The sequence below is a fragment of the Fukomys damarensis genome, unplaced genomic scaffold, assembly GCF_012274545.1.
Source record: "Fukomys damarensis isolate Sample0158 unplaced genomic scaffold, DMR_v1.0_HiC HiC_scaffold_30, whole genome shotgun sequence".
Classification (NCBI taxonomy): domain Eukaryota; kingdom Metazoa; phylum Chordata; class Mammalia; order Rodentia; family Bathyergidae; genus Fukomys; species Fukomys damarensis.
Window position 1 is genome coordinate 5323711 of NW_022900942.1, and position 17225 is coordinate 5340935.

The window sequence follows — 17225 nt, forward strand, 5'->3', positions numbered from 1 at the left end:
TGTCTATAAAATCCGCCCAGGCTCAGTCCTTCTGCCCTTTTTTTTTTTTTTGCACACGTGTAGGGGTCTCCCAAGTTATCTGGATGGGGAAGAGGAGGAACGATGCATTTCTTGGCGATAAGGGCACATTGGCTCTGACCGTGGGATTCGCGGGTTTATCACACACCAAAAGTCCTCGTGCATTACAAAATTCTTCGCTCCTGCAAAGAACTGCGGTCAGGACTATAGGAACCGCTGAGAAAACGAGATGATGGGATGACCGACTGCCCAGAGAGGCCAAAAGAGGCGGCAACTCTTCCGCCACGTGACCAGAACATCGCTGGGCTGAGGACTCCCGGGCGGCTTGTCACGTGTGGTGGCTGCGCCTTCTGATTGACTCTGCTGGGCCAGTTTGAACGGAGTACGGAAGCCGCAGCGGTACATGTACAGGCGCGTTTTTTTTTTTTTTTTTTTTTTTTTTTTAAGCTCCCTCCTTCCGCACGAGTCTCTGGAGAAGCCGCAGTGTAAAGCACCGCCGCTCCAGTTTGGGGACCTGTAAGTGGGCTTCACTTAGAGTCTGACTCATTCTGCTTCGGCTTTGTCGACCCTCGCCTGACTCTGGGCCTGCGCTATGCGCAGCCCGGGCGTGCAGGCCACTCCTGACCAGGAAAGGCCTGGAACCCGGTTGGGCCGGATCCTCGAGGCCGGGAAAACGGGCCGGGCGGGGGAGGGGGGAACTGAGCGGGGCCGAGCCGAGGGGGTGGGGCCTCGGATCCTGGCCTGGTCGGGGTGCCGCGAGAGGCCGGCCAGTGGGGGTGCTGGGGTCGGGCTGGAGGGGATCTGATTGGGGGACGCGTCTGGGGACTGCTTAGGGCCTGGTCGGGGGACGTCGCGAGGATCGGGGGTGTGTGGGCATTTTTCGGCGGGGCTTGGTTGGGTCTGATTGGGGAGGCCGCACTGAAAGTTAGAAGAGGAGCTTTCGGTCCTGGTAGGGAGGGGCGTCATACTTTCCGCCTAAAAGGCTTTGCGGCGACTCTGAGATCCGTTGGGGGGAATCCGAGCGGGAGCCTGGTTCGGCTAGGCCTAACGTGGGGAGCTGCAGGGTTGGACAAAGTGGGTGTCCGGCCCGAAGTAGCGGGGGGCTCGGTGGAACTTGACTCAGAGACTGGTCTGCAGGAGTTAACTGCTGACTGGAGCGGAGGGTGGGAGGAGAAGAGGACTGGCCCGACCTGATTGGGGTTGGGGTTGGCGCCGGGACCCGTCCAGGGGCTTCTGTTGCGGGTTGGCAGGCTTGGCTGACTCTCACTAGAAGAAGCAAGGGAGACCTGTCTGGGGATTGCTTTGGGACTGGGTCGGGTTACGCAAAAAATGAAAGAGGGCGTCTGGCTTCTGCCGAGGTTGAAGGGCCAGATTAGAGGAGGTTATAGGGATTGATCAGGACGATCCTTGGGAGAGTGCACGTGGGGAAGCTCAGGGAGAGAGGGGAGAAGGAGGCCGCTGGGGTCTTTCAGGAGAAAAAAGGGGATCTTCAAAGACTGCTTGCTCCCAGGGGACTCCAGTGCCCAGGGGGCTGTCAGGGCAGGGCCCCTGGACTTGGGGGAAGCTGGGCCCCTTGCTCAGTACCTGCGAAGGGGGTGGAAGCCTTAGGGCCCACAGCTGGGAGCGACGGCAGCGTGGGCTACCGTGAGAAGAGGGTTCCTCGTGGGGTCCTATGAGGCTCCGCCTAGCCCCACCAGCAGGTCCCCTGACTTGGTTCCACGTCGCCCTGCTGGCGCTCCTGAGCCCGCGACTGGCGAGGGACCCTGCACCTGGGCCGGCATAGATTGGGGACCACCGCCGCCCAGTGCACTCCCATCGTCGCATTGCTGACGCTGTCTCAGGGTCTCAATCCGGGTCTTAAATGGAACCCCAGAGCCTCAGCGCTGACCCTGGCCCCTACCCCCACAGCTTGCCTTGTGCCATGGACTGGCAGCCTGACCAGCAGGGCCTGCAGCAGGTCCTGCAGCTGCTCAAAGACTCGCAGTCGCCCAACACAGCCACACAGCGCATCGTGCAGGATGTATCCTTACTTCCTCCTGGGGCTGGGGGAAAGGGCAATGGGGAGGGGCTCGCCCCCTAATCCCTAAACTCTGCTGTGGGAAAGAGCATGGCATGGGAAGAGAATTAAGTATTTACATTTCTGGGCCCCCTTTCCAGAGCTTCGGGAACTGGTAGGGTAATGATGGAAACACCTAATGTTCCTCCAAGACTTATTCCTTGGAGTTTGAAAGTGGGTATGGTTTCTCTCCTCATTTTACAGGTGGGAATATGAGGGCTTAGGCAAACTGATTTGTTCAGGGTTGGTCGCAGCTAAAGTGGAGCCAGGATGGGAAGTCCTCCTCTTGAAGTTGAGCCCAGTCTGTCCTGTCAGAATGAGGGAAGCAGTGGCCTTTGAGGAGGGAGACACCTGGACTAGAATCTTGGGTTTTGTTTTAGGTTTTGTGGTCAAAAGCATGCAGAATGCCCTGGATTCAATCCTCAGTACTGCAAACTTTTTTTTTTACCCCTGTTCAAAGTATTATACATGATGCTGGTTATAGGGGCAATTTGGGTGCCTCACTCTGTAATGGTGGTGGGAATGGAATCTGGGACCTGGTGCCTGTTAACCAGGCACTCTACTATTGGCTATACTTCCAGCCCTGCCTTTTTGTTTTTGTTTTTGTTTTGGTACCAGGGATCAAACTCAGAACCTTGCGCTTGTGAGGCGGGTGATGACACCACTGAGCTAAATCCCTGGCCCTTTTTCCATGTTTTTTTTTTTTTTTGAGACAGCGTCTCCCTATGTAGTTCACGCTGTCCTCAGACACAATAATCCTTCTGTGTCAGCCTCCTGGGTGCTGGGATTATAGGCATGCACTACCACACCTGGCTTTTTCTTTTAACAGTAGTCAGGCAGTGTTGGACCACTAAGGGAGCAGAGGCAGGTATCAGCTGCTGTCTTCAGTGCTCAGGGTTCTCTGGTCCTCTGCTGCTCTGCAGGGGCTTCAAGAGCTGTTTGGAGCTCAAAGTGGTCTTCATGTGTCTGAAATGCTCTGTGATGTTTTGGGTGTAGGATTGATGAATGGCTGCTGGGTCCCATTGGTCCCAGGTGCCCTCAGCTACACAGCTGCTTCCCCTGCCTGGGGAAGGCTCCTGTCTCCCAAGTCCCTTAACAGCCTGATAGAAACTCAAACAACTCAACCAGTTTCCCGACTTCAACAACTACCTGATCTTCGTGCTGACCAGACTCAAAACGGAAGGTATGCCCTCTGTGCCCCTCCATGTGAGGCAGACCCCGCTTCCCCACATGGGCCCTTGAACCTCAGCCCTGTCCCCGTAGATGAGCCCACGCGCTCCCTCAGTGGCCTCATCCTGAAGAACAACGTGAAGGCCCATTACCAGAGCTTCCCACCTCCTGTGGCTGACTTCATCAAGCAAGAGTGTCTCAACAACCTCGGCGATGCCTCCTCGCTCATCCGGGCCACCATCGGTGAGAGGGGAGGAGGTTCCTGAGCCCATCCCAAGCTCTGCTGTGAGCCAGGAGGCTATGTGGCATCTTCAGGACATTGTCTATGTTCTGTAGCACCCTGTGTGTTGGTCATGCTGTTAATTGCCCTTTGGCAGCTCAGGAAACTGAGGCACTGGCTGTTATGTGCTGTGCCTAGTAGGTAGCAGAACTGGGAAACAGCAAGCAGTTCAGATCCCCATTCTGGAATCCCTCCCTCTGGAAACAGCTGTTCTTACTATGAAGACAGTGACTCAATGTCCAGAATTTTGTGATAGCCAGGTGTGGTGGTGCGTGCCTGTAATCTCAGCACTTGGAAGAGTGAGACAGAGATCTCTGCAAGTTCAGCACCAGCCTGAAGTACATAGTGAGACCCTGTATCAGAAAATGGGGGAGGGCCAGGGATTTAGCTCAGTGGTTCCACTGCCTGCCTTGCAGCGCAAGGACCCGAGTTTGATCCCTGGTACCAGAAAAAAAGGGTGGGGGGTTTGTTATTGGCTCTGGCTCCAGGCTAAGAGCTGAGGATCTCATAGTTAAACAGTGGAACTCCCTGCTCTTGTGGAGTTCTTAGCTAACTCAGTAATTCTCCAGGGACACTCAAGGGTAGTTCTTTTCTGATAGGTGGAAGGCTGGCCACGGAAGTTACAGGAGAGTGACTAGGAATTAACTGGAGGCATTGTTCTGTGAGGTATTTTACTCATAGCAAATGTTACTAACAGACATTTTTTGTTAAATCTATATCAACTTAGGCCTAGTAAGGTGGAGGATACACAAGAGGAATATCTGTAGTCGTAGTTACTAGGGAGGTTGAAGCAGGAAAATCTCAAGATCAAGGCCAGCATGAGCAATATAGGCAGTGGGCCGGGGATTTAGCTCAGTGGTTCGGTGGCCTACTTTGCAAGCACAAGGACCCGAGTTCAATCCCTGGTACCAAAAACAAAAACAAAAAAGTAATATAGGTAATATAGTGAGTCCCTGACTCAGTAATAGGCGGACAGATAGGTAGACAGACAGACAGACATCAACTTTATTCATTCATTCATTCATTAATTTTTGGTACCAGGGATCGAACTCAGGACCTTATGCTTGCAAGGCAGGTGCAGTGCTGCTGAGTTAAATCCCTGGCCCTATTCATTTATTTTCATTTATTCTGAGGCTGGCCTCAGACTCTCAGTGATCCTCCTGCCTCAACCTCCTGAGTGCTAGATTACAGGGCTGCACCTAGCTCAGACTTCAACTTTAAAAAGTCTTTTAGGGCTGGGGATTTAGCTCAGTGGTTCCGCTGCCTGCCTCAAAGTACAAGGTCCCAGGTTGGATCCCTGGAGCCTGCCCCCCAAAAAGTTGCTTTTAAAAGGAAATTGAAAAAAAAAAAAAAAAAAAAAAAAAAAAAGAAAAGGAAATTGAGCCGGGTGTGGTGGTGCACACCTGTAATCCCAGCACTTCTGGAGGCTGAGGCAGGAGGATTGCTGTGAGTTCAAGACCAGCCTGGGGTATGTAGTGAGTTCCAGATCAGTCTCAGCTACATAGTGAGACCCTGTGTCAAAAACCCAACAAAACAAAAGGAAATTGATGGATGTGGTGACACAGGGATGTACTCCCACCACTTGAGGGGCTGAGGCAGGAAGATCACTGGGAATTTGAGGCTGGCCTGGGCTACATTGTGTAACCCTGTCTCAAAACCCCCCAAAATAAAATAAGTAAAAGAAAAAATAAAATTGTGATCTGGGAGTGGTGAGACATTACTGTAATCCCAGTGTTGAGAGGCTGAAGCAGGAGGATCACATGAGGCTCAGTTGGGCAACTTAGTGGGATGGTCTCAAACTAAAAATTTAAAAAGAGACTGGAGATAATATGTATTTCAGTGCAAAGGCCCTGTGTTCAATCCCCAACACTACCAAAAAATAAAAAAAAATAAAAAGTAAAAAATAAAGGATCACCCTATGGGGCAGGGCTTGTGTAGTGGGCTAGTTTAGTGTCCTCACTGTTTGCCCACTCACCCAAGGAAGAACCTTCCTCAGTTCTTGGAGGCCAGGGTCACCTGAGAATTGGCAATGGCAACTCAACACTGCCATCTTGTGGCACTTGGTGCCACCTTCAGTGAAAGTGCCTGTTGTGAGCCAGGCAGCCTGGCTGTTGGGCTGTTCTGCTGGCTTCAGGCCTCACAACCCCGCAATTGCCTGTGGGTGTCCGCAGTCAATGAAGTCCATCAGCAGCACACATCCTCTGCCCTCTGTCCCCCTGCCATCTTCCTTCTCCCACTCTCCCTGTTCATTCTTCTCTGCTTTGTGAGCATATTCAGCCTGTGCCACCCCTGGGCCTTTGCACTGGCTGCTCTCTCCCTGGGTATCTGGATATATCCTTCCTGACCTGCTTTATGTCCTTCAGGTCTCTGGTCATGTGTCACCCTGATGATGCCTACTCTGACCACCCAGCTTAAAATTGCTCCCCTCCTCCTCAGCCCTTGCTGGCCATCTTTTCTCTTTATTTCTCCCTTTGGCCTTTCACCCTCCCCTCCCCTCCCCTCCCCTCCTGTACTGGAGATGGAACCCAGGAGCTTCTCACTGAGCTATATTCCCAGCCCTTTTTTATTTTGATATGGTGTCTTGAGTCTCTAAGTTATGCAGACTGGGCTAGACCTTTCAGTCCTCCTGTCCCAGTCTCCTAGAGTGCTGGAATGACGGGTGTGTGCCCCAGCTTCACTTAGGGCAGGGATTCACTTAGGGACTCATTCAGGAGTGAGTTTCAGGGCCTGTGCTGGGGCCAGCTCAGTAAGCTCAGAGCATGTCAGCAGTCAGCCAGTACCAGGGGTATGGCTTGCGTGGAGTGCCTGCTGGACATAGATGAGGCTTGGGTGTGATGTCTGACACCCTCAACAGAGGGGAACATGAAGGCTCTGCTGGGATGATGAGCACAGTGGAGAGGGCTCAGGGCCATCCTGAAGCTACCTCCTTTCCTCGGCTGCTCCAGGTATTCTCATCACCACCATCGCTTCCAAGGGCGAGCTGCAGATGTGGCCTGAGCTGCTGCCGCAGCTGTGTAACCTGCTCAACTCAGAGGATTACAACACTTGTGAGGTAGGTGATGAGCTGTGGCCCCTGTGTAAGTGGGAACTGGGGCCTAGGCTGGGATCAAGCCCATCTCTCCACCCCTTTCTATGCAGGGGGCTTTTGGAGCCCTGCAGAAGATCTGCGAAGATTCCTCAGAACTCCTGGACAGTGACGCTCTCAACAGGCCCCTAAACATCATGATCCCCAAGTTCCTACAGTTCTTCAAGCACTGCAGCCCCAAGATCCGGTAGGTGTTTGAGCTCCCTCGTGTACCTGGGGCTTGGAGCAGTGGGGCAGCCAGGGACTGATGTCTCTGTGCCCTGCCAGGTCTCATGCCATTGCCTGTGTGAACCAGTTCATCATGGACCGGGCCCAGGCACTAATGGACAACATTGACACCTTCATCGAGGTGGGTGGCCAGGCTGGGTGTGGGTAGGAGGCTTGTGAGGACCCCAGAACAGCTGACCTGGCCTCCCTCGCAGCACTTGTTCGCCCTGGCTGTGGATGATGACCCTGAGGTGCGGAAGAATGTCTGCCGAGCCCTTGTGATGCTCCTGGAAGTGAGGATCGACCGGCTCATCCCCCACATGCATAGCATCATCCAGGTGTGCACAGCCGTGGCCAGCCCAGGTGGGCAGGTGCAGGCAGCAGCAGAGTAGGGGAGGAGCCCACTCTGGGCTCTGCCTCAGTTCCTTCCCCTGTTCACTCCCAGTACATGCTGCAGAGGACCCAGGACCATGATGAGAATGTGGCCCTTGAGGCCTGTGAATTCTGGCTAACACTGGCTGAGCAGCCCATCTGCAAGGAGGTCCTGGCCTCCCACCTGGTCCAGTGAGTGTACTTTGCCCTTGACTTGTAAATCTCCACTCCTGCTTTGCCTGTGCCTTCTCTTCTGGTTATGTCTTGTGTTTGCCTCAGTCCACATCCTCCATGTGTGTTTTTCATAACTTTAAAAAATTAGGAAATTGATGAGAAACCAACTATGGCTTCAGGCATGGCTGGATGCAGATGCTCAGAGAATGTGAAAAGTGGCTGTCTAGCCTCAGAGCTGCTTCCTCTATGCTCAGGTTTGTGTTATCAGGCATCACCTCCCTGGACAGGACTGTGGCCTTCCTCATCCTTCCACTTTAGGAGGCTCAGAGTAAATAATTCTCTCTTACTGAGCATCTTTAACAAAAGGCCTAGAGCTGGCCCTTCTGATCAGTTTGGTTCACTTATCCCTGAGTCTTTTTTTTTTCCACCCCAGAATCAGGAATGGAACATAGGGCCTTTGCACTGGCCTATATGCCCAGCCCTTTTTTCTTTGTACTAGGGATCGATCTCAGGACCTTGTATTTATGAGGCATGCACGGCACCACTGAGCTAAATCCCTGGCCCTCCTCAGTCATTTTTTACTTTGAGACAAGGTCTTGCTAAATTGACCAGGCTGGGCTCAAACTTGTGATCCTCCTGCCTCAGCCTCCTAAGTGCTGGGATCACAGTCATATGCCTCATGCCCAGTTCCTTGATCATTACTGATAACAGACAAGAGCTAGGCCTGGGGCTGAGTAGACAGCTGGGTCTTATGAGTGATAGGACACTTTCGTACAGGACAGAGGTTTTATCAAGAGTTTGCAGCCCCGAGTTTCATGGGCCCTGCTGAGGGGCCAGGTGCCCACCTCTTTGTGCCCAGCCTGGGCCCTTCTCAGCTGTTTTAGGGAGACATGCCCACGGATGAGCTCACATGCCTGTGCCCTGTGTTGTGCTGGCGATCAGGCGCTACTGCAAGGTTTCCAGTGTTTTCTGGGGTTTGGAATTTACCAGGTGGCCAGGTCTGGGTCAAGAACTCTTCCTGTGGTACCAAGAATGACGTCACCTAATTGTGGCTGAAACTAGGTTGGGATAATTCCCCGAAGGGAAATGAGTAGCTGCAGGACGCACAATAACAGCACAGTCTGTACCTTGCTTTGCATTGCTGCCCACACTCCTCTTGCCTCCCTTGCCCCACCACAGCAGGGCCCTGCACCCCTCGAACAGCCTCTCTCCCCACAGGTTGATCCCCATCCTTGTGAACGGGATGAAGTACTCCGAGATCGACATCATCCTGCTCAAGGTCAGGCGTGGGTGGCAAGGCCAGGGCTCTCTTGGGGGCTGGGGTCTCTCAGTGGTGCTGAACCCTCTGCTCGGCCCCAGGGAGATGTGGAGGAGGACGAGGCGGTGCCTGACAGTGAGCAGGACATCAAGCCACGCTTCCACAAATCACGCACAGTGACGCTGCCCCATGAGGCCGAGCGGCCTGATGGCTCCGAGGACGCAGAGGACGACGACGATGATGACGCTCTGTCTGACTGGAATCTGAGTGTGTGGCGCGGCCCTGGGGATGTGGGGGTGGCCTGGCTCCTCTCGGGAGGTGGTGGATGCTGGTGTGGGACTCACTGTGGAGGCTGACCCAGATCTTGTGTCCTTCCTGACATGAGCTTGCCTGCCACTGTCCCTACAGGGAAGTGCTCCGCAGCTGCGCTCGACGTCCTCGCCAATGTGTTCCGGGAGGAACTGCTGCCACATTTACTCCCCCTCCTCAAGGGCCTCCTCTTTCACCCTGAGTGGGTGGTCAAGGAGTCAGGCATCTTAGTGCTGGGCGCCATTGCCGAGGGTGAGTCCCCTGCCTGCCCTGCCGGCACAAGTCTTGGGGGCTGCTGCAGCAGTGCTGGGTGGAGGATGCAGCCTCTCAGTGTGGGTGAGGCTTGGTTGCCCCTGCTCCACAGAGTTCTGGATTCTCGGTCTCCTCTTGGCCCATGTGCCTAAAAGGAACCCCAGCACTGAACCCTTCATCTTTCGTTCTCCCAGGCAGGTCTCATGGTGCTAGAAAGTAGTTTCAGCAGCCACGGTGATCAGCAGGCATTTTCGCAGTATCTGCCCTACTGGAGGGCAGACCCTGGCTGGGGACCCATGGAGATGAATGCCCTTGGTCCTCACCACCACCCACTAAGTAGTTACCAGACACCTCCCCGCCCGGGTTCACCAGTGAGTGAGTGGCTGAGGGTCACAGAGTTGATGCCTTTTCCCTGTGATCACTAGGGCACCTCTGGGCCTCCAACCTGTTCCTGCCAGAATCAGAAGTGCTCAGCAGTGGTGTTTCCATAGATAAACGTAGTACCCTGTGTTACTGGGCGTGATTTCCAGTCTCTCTTTACCCAAAGGGACAAAGCATAGGTTAGGGTGGGTCTTTATGCATCCACTAAAGTTGCCATGTGTAACTGCTTTAGCACCCAGAACATTCATAAACATTTTAGAATGACAGCAGGAATCCAAAATCCAGATGATTTTAATTTTGAGGAGGGCTAGGGATATAGCTCAGTGGAGTTTGCTTGGCACACACAAGGGCCTAGGTTCTGTTCCCAGCACTGCAAAAAAAAAAAAAAAAAAAAAAAAAAAAAAAAAAAAAAGTATAAGCCTAGTGGGTAGCTGGTGTGCTTTAATCCCAGCACTCCAGGAGACTGAGGCAAGTTCGAACCCAGCCTGGAGAATTTAGTAAGACTCTGTCTCCCAACAAAAAAGTCTGGAGCTGGGCTGGGGATTTGGCTCAGTGGTTCTGGCACCTGCCTCGCAAGCACAAGGGCCTGAGTTTGATCCCTGGTACCAAAAAAAAAAAAAAAAAGGCTGGGGATGTAGTGTATTGCAAAGGCCCTGGGTTCAGTCCCTAAAATGTTAAAAAAGAAAAATGAAGGAAATGTTTTCTGAGTGTAACATGTACTCTACATGAATAACATGTCCTCCATCATGCAACACGTGTACCATATTGATAGTCTGTATTAAGTTTGTTATGTATTGACTGGGAAAGGTCTGGAGAAATTGACTTCAACCTGGTAAAAGTAGATCTCAAGTCTTTGATTATTATTGCATGGATGTGCTATTTTCTGTTTTGCTTAAGTAAAAGGATATTTGTCAGGTGGGGCCAGCCTGGGCTACTTACACTTAGTTCAAGGCAACTACATACTAAGGCCCTGTCTCAAAAAACAAAAAAACAATACAAGAGCAAGAGAGATTTGTAAGAAAGAATCCGGGTTCAGTTACTTAGGCCTGTGATCCCAGCAGTCTGGCAGGTCAAGGCGGGAGGATCACAAGTTTGAGCCATCCTGGGCAACTTAATGAGAACCTGTCTCAAAACATAACAGAAAAGGGAGCTGGGGATTTAGCTCAGTGGTTCCACCACCTGCCTGGCAAGCTCAAGGATCCAAGTTCGATCCCTGGTTAAAAAAAAAAAACCCAGAAGGGGCTGGCAGTGTAGCTTAGTGATAGTGCTTCCCTGTGTTTGGTTACTAGAAACACAGCAAAAGAGAAGGGCATAGTCAGTGCTGAAACATTTGCTTAGCATGCTCAAGGTCCTCAGTTATATCCCCCTCACTGAAGAAGAAAAGCCCCAGCTACTCAGGAGATGGCAAGTTTGAGGCCATTCTGGATAATTTAGCAAGAACCTGTCTTGAAACTGGAAAGATAGGGCCAGGGATTTGGCTCATTGGCGCTGCGCCTGCCTCACAAGTGCAAGGTGTCCTGAGTTTGATCCCTGGTACTTTTTAAAAGAAAGAAGGAAACTGAAAAAGATTTTAAAAAAAGAGGGCTAGAAATGTACCTTAGTGTTTGAACACTTGCCTAGCATACAAGAACCTCTGGGTTCTATCCTGATGTTGCAAAAATAATTATATAAAATAAATAACATGAAGAGTGACAGAAAAAGTACAAACATCTGAGGGTTTCAAATGAGATGTACTTTAGTACTTTCATGCCACCTGGGCTATTGGTGCCAGCCCTGTAGACTCAGAATTAATGAATGGCTGGATAAGGTACCAGCATCTTCAGATGAGATGCATCTCCTGTTTTCCTCCTGCCTCTCCCTTCCATTGATTACATGAAATGACAGTCTTGGTTTCCCCATCCCTTGGGCGGGGCTGGTCCTTTCTGTGAGGATGGGAATGCCTGGGCCCAGGTGGACTCAGCCTTACTCCTGGGCCTTCTTTTTTTTTCATCTGCAGGCTGCATGCAGGGCATGGTGCCCTACCTGCCTGAACTGATCCCACACCTTATCCAGTGCTTGTCAGACAAGAAGGCCCTGGTGCGCTCCATTGCCTGCTGGACACTGAGCCGCTATGCTCACTGGGTGGTCAGCCAGCCTCCTGACATGCATCTCAAGCCTCTGATGACAGAGTTGCTCAAGCGCATCCTGGACGGCAACAAGAGGGTGCAGGAGGCAGCCTGCAGGTGACCCTTGACCTCCTGACCTGCACTCTGCCCCCCACCCTGGCTGTCCCCCGGGAAATGATGACACTCATGACTGCTGACATGGCTGTGATTTCTCTTGTATTCGTACTGGCTGATCCCACGAGCACCCTCCCCACCTGCCCATGGCCAGTGCCAATGCTAGGGCCCACTGAGCCCTCTATCCCATCCTCGCCCTGCCAGTGCCTTCGCCACCCTGGAGGAAGAGGCCTGCACGGAGCTGGTGCCCTATCTCAGCTACATCCTGGACACCCTTGTCTTTGCCTTTGGCAAGTACCAGCACAAGAACCTGCTTATCCTCTACGACGCCATTGGCACCCTGGCTGACTCTGTGGGCCACCACCTCAACCAGCCGGTGAGACCTCCAGAGTGGACTCTTTCCCATCTCCATGCCCCTCAGACCCCTGTCACACGTGTTCCTGGCCAGGGATGTGGCCATGACCTTCACAGACAGATCCTCCTTGCCCCTGCCCTTGCCCTGCTTCCAGTCTAGCGGGGAGAGGCACAGTTATGAGAGTGTCATAAATGCTGTGTCTGGGAATCAGGAGATACCAGTCTGACTTTGGGATGGGGGTGGGGCCTGGACAGGCAGATGACAGTTGACCTCTACTCAGGGAGCCCAACTTCCTGTCCTTCCCCCAGGAATACATCCAGAAGCTGATGCCCCCACTGATCCAGAAGTGGAATGAACTCAAGGATGAGGACAAGGATCTCTTCCCCCTGCTGGAGGTGAGTACCCTCAGGTCCCCTCCTACACACCACCCCCAAGGCCCTGCTGACATCATCTTGCTGCCCTTTCCCCCAGTGCCTGTCTTCAGTGGCCACTGCCCTGCAGAGTGGCTTTCTGCCCTACTGTGAGCCCGTCTACCAGCGCTGTGTCACCCTGGTGCAGAAGACACTGGCCCAGGCCATGGTGAGGACCCTGGCCACCGTGTGCTTGCCTTGCTGCTTCCCAGGCCCTGGGGTGCTCCCTCCTCACCCTGCTCTTACCCCATCTGTACCCAGATGTATACCCAGCACCCTGAGCAATACGAGGCACCCGATAAGGACTTCATGATCGTGGCACTGGACCTGCTCAGTGGCCTGGCTGAGGGCCTGGGTGGCCACGTGGAACAGCTGGTGGCCCGAAGCAACATCATGACACTGCTCTTCCAGTGCATGCAGGTGGGCAGGTGTCCCATGCAGGCTGGGACCCTTTTTAGCCATCACCAAGGAGTGACAGTGAGATGATCTTTCACCTGCACAAGGATAGTACCCCAGCAGCTCGTGTTAGGCACTTGAGTCCCTGCTTGTGCTTGACAGACATCTGGGCAAAGGATCTCTGAAAAGAAAAGAGCTTCTGATTATTTAAAAAGTGTTTCAAAGCTGGGTGGGTGTGGTGTTGTACACCGATAAGCCCAGTACTCTGGGAGGCTGAGGCAGGAGGATCAGAAGCTTGAGCTCAGTCAGCCTGGGCAATTTAGCAAGAATAAGAAATTTTTTAAAGGATTGGGTATGTACTTCAAAAGGCTCTAATTCCCAGGCCCCAGAAACATGATTCAAATAAGGCAAATAAAATCTTATTAACAGGCCGGGCGTGGTGGCGCACGCCTGTAATCCCAGCATTTGGGAGGCTGAGGCAGGAGGATCGCTGTGAGTTCCAGACCAGCCTGTACTACATAGTTTCAGGTCAGTCTCAACTATGTAGTGAGACCCTGTCTCAAAACAAAACAAAACAAAAAACCCCAACTTATTAACAAAAGCAAACAGCTTGATAAAGTGTAGGCCTATAATCTCAACTTCTTGGGAGCCTGAGGCAGAATAATCTCAAGTTCATGGGCAGGATGGGGTTTGTAGCTTAGTGTTAGAGTGTGTTTTGCCTCTAGGACCCCAGCCTCTCCCTCAAGTAAATACAACCCTGGAAGGTCTACGACCACATTGGGATGTATTGATACTGTCTGATAAGGCCTGTCCAGCCTGTTCTGGGATCTCACCTGATTTGGCTTTCCTACTCTGCTACTACCAATGAAAAAGCAAACAAGTGTAGCTTGGTGTGGTAGACCTTACCTTAGCACGAGCAAGGTCCTGGGTTCCATCCCTAGCCCCAGCATGAACAGCATGAGAAAAAAAAAACAAAAAACCAGATAATGTTGAAAATAAAAAATAGAAAATGTGAGGTTGACTGTGGCGCACTCCTGTCATCCCAGCACGTGGGGAGGCTGAGACAGGAGGATCGCCAAGAGTTTGAGGCCAGCCTGAACTACACAGACCCTGTCCCAAAAAACAAAAATAGAAAATGTCAAGGCATAAGACTCCTGCCAAAAACAGTTGTCTCTTGCCAAACATGGTGGCTCATGCCTGTAATCGCAGCACTCAAGAGGCTGAGGCAGGAGGATCGCTGTGAGTTCGAGACCAGCCTGGGCTACATAGTTCCAGGTCAGTCTCAACTACATAGTGAGACCCTGTCTCAAAAAACAAACAAAAAGAACAGTTGTCTCTGGTCTCTTTCTCTTTTTTGGTACTGGGGATCGAACTTGGGTCCTTGCACTTGTGAGGCAGGTGGCAGAACCATTGAGATAAATCCCTGGCCCTCTTTGGTCTCTCTTGGTGACTCCTAACGCAGTGTAGCTGATATGGAAATAGTTATATGATACTGTTTAAAGAATGATGTCCAGAGAAAGGCTGTACGTGCTCAGTACAGTTGCATGGTTTTTTTTTTTGTTTGTTTTGCAGTGCCAGAGTGTACTCACTACCACTGGAGCAGTAGCAGTAGCCCTAGTCCCTTTGGTTTTCTTTCTCTTTCTGAATACCTTCTTCAGATACACAGCGGGGTGGGGGTGGGGGTTGTGTGTTCTCTGCAGCAGTGTCCGCAGAGCAGAGTCACAGATGGGGACAGTTGACTAGAGCCTCCATGCTCAGGGCCAAGACATGCACAGGGACTGCTTCCTCACACGCCCTGGGTGGAAAGAGAGGAGCCTGCTACACTTACCTCTTTCCAACCCCCAGGACTCAATGCCTGAGGTGCGGCAGAGCTCCTTCGCTCTCCTGGGGGACCTCACCAAAGCCTGCTTCATCCACGTCAAGCCTTGTATTGGTGAGCCCCTCCCCGGTCCTGTGCCTATAGCCCCAGCCCTGGCCTCATGTGATGGAGACATGCCCGGGGAAGACTGTGACCAACTGGGATGTATTCGTACTGTCTGATGGGCCTGCCCAGCCAGTTCCAGGAGTTCATCCCTATGGGCCTTCCTGCTTACCTACCCCTCTTGCTTCCCCTCTTCCATCAGCCGAGTTTATGCCCATCCTGGGCACCAACCTGAACCCCGAGTTCATATCTGTCTGCAACAATGCCACCTGGGCCATCGGGGAGATCTGCATGCAGATGGGTGAGTGCCTGGCAAGTGGACCAGCTATGCCTCTAACCATTGATTTATTCCTGGCCTGGAGGTGGGAGTCTAGCTCTGACTGACAGGCTCAGGAGAGCATCCAATTGGCCAGGGCCAAGGGGACACCTTTGAGGATTTTCCTCAGGGGTGATATCCTATGGCTGAGGGATCGTTTATGATTGGCTTCTCCAAAGAGGTGTAACAGGAGGACTATTTGGCTTGGACTCTGGTTATATGACTTTGGCCTCTTTTCCTGAGAGAGGCAGGAAGCTGGGCATTGTGGTCTCCTCAGGTTTGCCCTGGTGACTCCAGAGAAGCTTCTGGTGTTGGGAGGGTGTGGGTCTGTCTTTGGCCATGGCTTCTGGCTAGGAAGCAGCCAAAGTTCCTTTTTCTCTTAGCAGTTGTGGCCTCTGGATGGCACCGGGTCAGTAAGTGGGGGTTGCACCCTTGCAGGCCTGCTGTGGGTACAGCAGGCAGTGCAGGGGTCTGACTGTCGGTTCCCTAGGGGCTGAGATGCAGCCTTATGTGCAGATGGTCCTCAACAACCTGGTGGAAATCATTAACCGGCCTAATACGCCCAAGACCCTGCTGGAAAACACAGGTGGGTACCAGACCTGGGCTGTAGCCCCTCTCACCCACTTCTTGCAGGTGGGGTTCTGGGCTGAGAGGGGGGAAAGATCAGGGAGGGCGTCCTGAAGCACCTTAATGGGACTTCTGGGAGGAGCCCTGAGAAAAATGCTGACCATGGAGAGACCTGGGAGGAAACCCAGGCTGGGAGAGGGGAAATCCTGGCTGGGCCGGATTTGGAGGCCCAGGCTGGTTCCGCAGGGCATACCTCTGGGGCCCATGGGGCAAGGCTCAGTGCCTTGTGCCAGAGGCTGCGCCACGTACCGTCCCGGGGCCACTCGGGGTTACAGGTCGCCTGACGAGTCCCTCTGCCATTCCAGCCATCACCATCGGCCGCCTGGGCTATGTGTGCCCACAGGAGGTGGCACCCATGCTGCAGCAGTTCATCCGGCCTTGGTGGGTGCTGCCCTGGGCCTGCTGGGGGTGGGCTGAGGGGCAAGGCCTGACCCTTCCCTTGCTGTGCACTGCCCCCTCTACACCACATGGATGCACATACCTGGCTTCCCCCCCACCAACCTGCCTGCCTTCTCACAGGTGCACATCCCTCAGGAACATCAGGGACAACGAAGAGAAGGACTCGGCCTTCAGGGGCATCTGCATGATGATTGGTGTCAACCCTGGGGGTGTCGTGCAGGTCGGGCAGCTTGGGTTCTGAGGGCGGGGTGGGGGGCTGGTGCGGGCGGCCCCTCACATGGGATCCATCACGTTTCAGGACTTTATTTTCTTCTGCGATGCTGTAGCCTCCTGGGTGAGCCCGAAAGATGACCTTCGGGACATGTTTTATAAGGTGAGGGTCCTACTAGACCTGCTCGGGTCCCCGGAGGGTACAGGACAAAGCCTTTGGCTGTGAGTGGTGAGGCTGCCTTCTCCATTCTGCTCCAGCCTAGCCCTCACTCCTGCCTCCCTGCAGATCCTCCATGGTTTCAAAGATCAAGTAGGGGAGGAGAATTGGCAGCAGTTCTCGGAGCAGTTCCCGCCGCTGCTCAAGGAGAGGCTGGCAGCCTTCTATGGGGTCTAGGCCGATGGGGAGACTGCCAGGTGAGCAGGCTGTGGCTGGTTGGCCAGTGTCTGGGCTGAAGACCCCAGCACAGGCCCTTACCCTTCCTCTCCCCAGCAGGTTTCTGTCTGCATCGTCGGAGGGATTGCTAGGGAGCGCGCTGCGTCCAGAAGTCGCTGTGCCCTGGTCGAGGGGGGTTAGGGAGGAGTGAGTGGGACCCAAATCCAGATGCCTTCCCTGTCGGTCCGCCTGTCTGTCTGCCTGCCCCACTAGGCCTGTTTGGCAGGTGCTCGGGCAGATGGGTGGGGCCCCCATGCTCATCCTATGCACAGGGAGGGGGGTGGGACTTCGTGGTGGGCAGAAGCCCCTGATGGGCATCTCAGGCAGCCCACATGGGTCAGCCACAAGGGAGGGAGGAATCCACACGGCCGACCGAG

The 17225-nt window shown here is 53.3% G+C and overlaps 1 protein-coding gene and 1 non-coding gene across 8 annotated transcripts; both read left to right on the plus strand.

Annotated features, from left to right (window-relative positions):
• The first annotated feature begins 437 nt into the window (after positions 1-437).
• Tnpo2 (transportin 2) lies at positions 438-17219 on the plus strand. 7 transcript variants are annotated; one of them, XM_010613353.1, is made up of 25 exons: positions 438-534; positions 1927-2038; positions 3182-3257; positions 3338-3487; positions 6470-6576; positions 6663-6796; positions 6877-6958; positions 7032-7154; positions 7262-7380; positions 8581-8641; positions 8722-8887; positions 9029-9181; positions 11559-11784; positions 11986-12157; positions 12445-12531; positions 12608-12715; positions 12808-12966; positions 14788-14875; positions 15066-15164; positions 15670-15765; positions 16082-16187; positions 16326-16425; positions 16504-16578; positions 16702-16829; positions 16909-17219. In XM_010613353.1, exons 2-24 carry the CDS (start codon positions 1940-1942, stop codon positions 16807-16809), a joined length of 2694 nt encoding a protein of 897 aa, XP_010611655.1. In that variant the 5' UTR covers positions 438-534; positions 1927-1939; the 3' UTR covers positions 16810-16829; positions 16909-17219. The 7 variants fall into 7 exon arrangements, with proteins under 7 accessions (XP_010611655.1, XP_033613395.1, XP_033613394.1 ...); XM_033757504.1 differs by having other exon boundaries at positions 16112-16187; positions 16702-16803; XM_010613356.3 differs by lacking the exon at positions 438-534 and adding an exon at positions 744-883.
• LOC117283793 lies at positions 11836-11905 on the plus strand. The gene has a single exon (XR_004514833.1). It is a non-coding gene; the product is annotated as a small nucleolar RNA SNORD41 (small nucleolar RNA).
• Positions 17220-17225: the final 6 nt, after the last annotated feature.

Excerpts from the sequence above, each read along its gene's own strand:
- Tnpo2 (XM_033757504.1), top strand. The coding sequence starts at position 1,940 with ATGGACTGGCAGCCTGACCAGCAGGGCCTGCAGCAGGTCCTGCAGCTG. Across the intron at positions 11,785-11,985 it reads GTGCAGGAGGCAGCCTGCAG|TGCCTTCGCCACCCTGGAGG; the intron begins GTGACCCTTGAC and ends TCGCCCTGCCAG. Across the intron at positions 16,188-16,325 it reads CAGCAGTTCATCCGGCCTTG|GTGCACATCCCTCAGGAACA; the intron begins GTGGGTGCTGCC and ends GCCTTCTCACAG.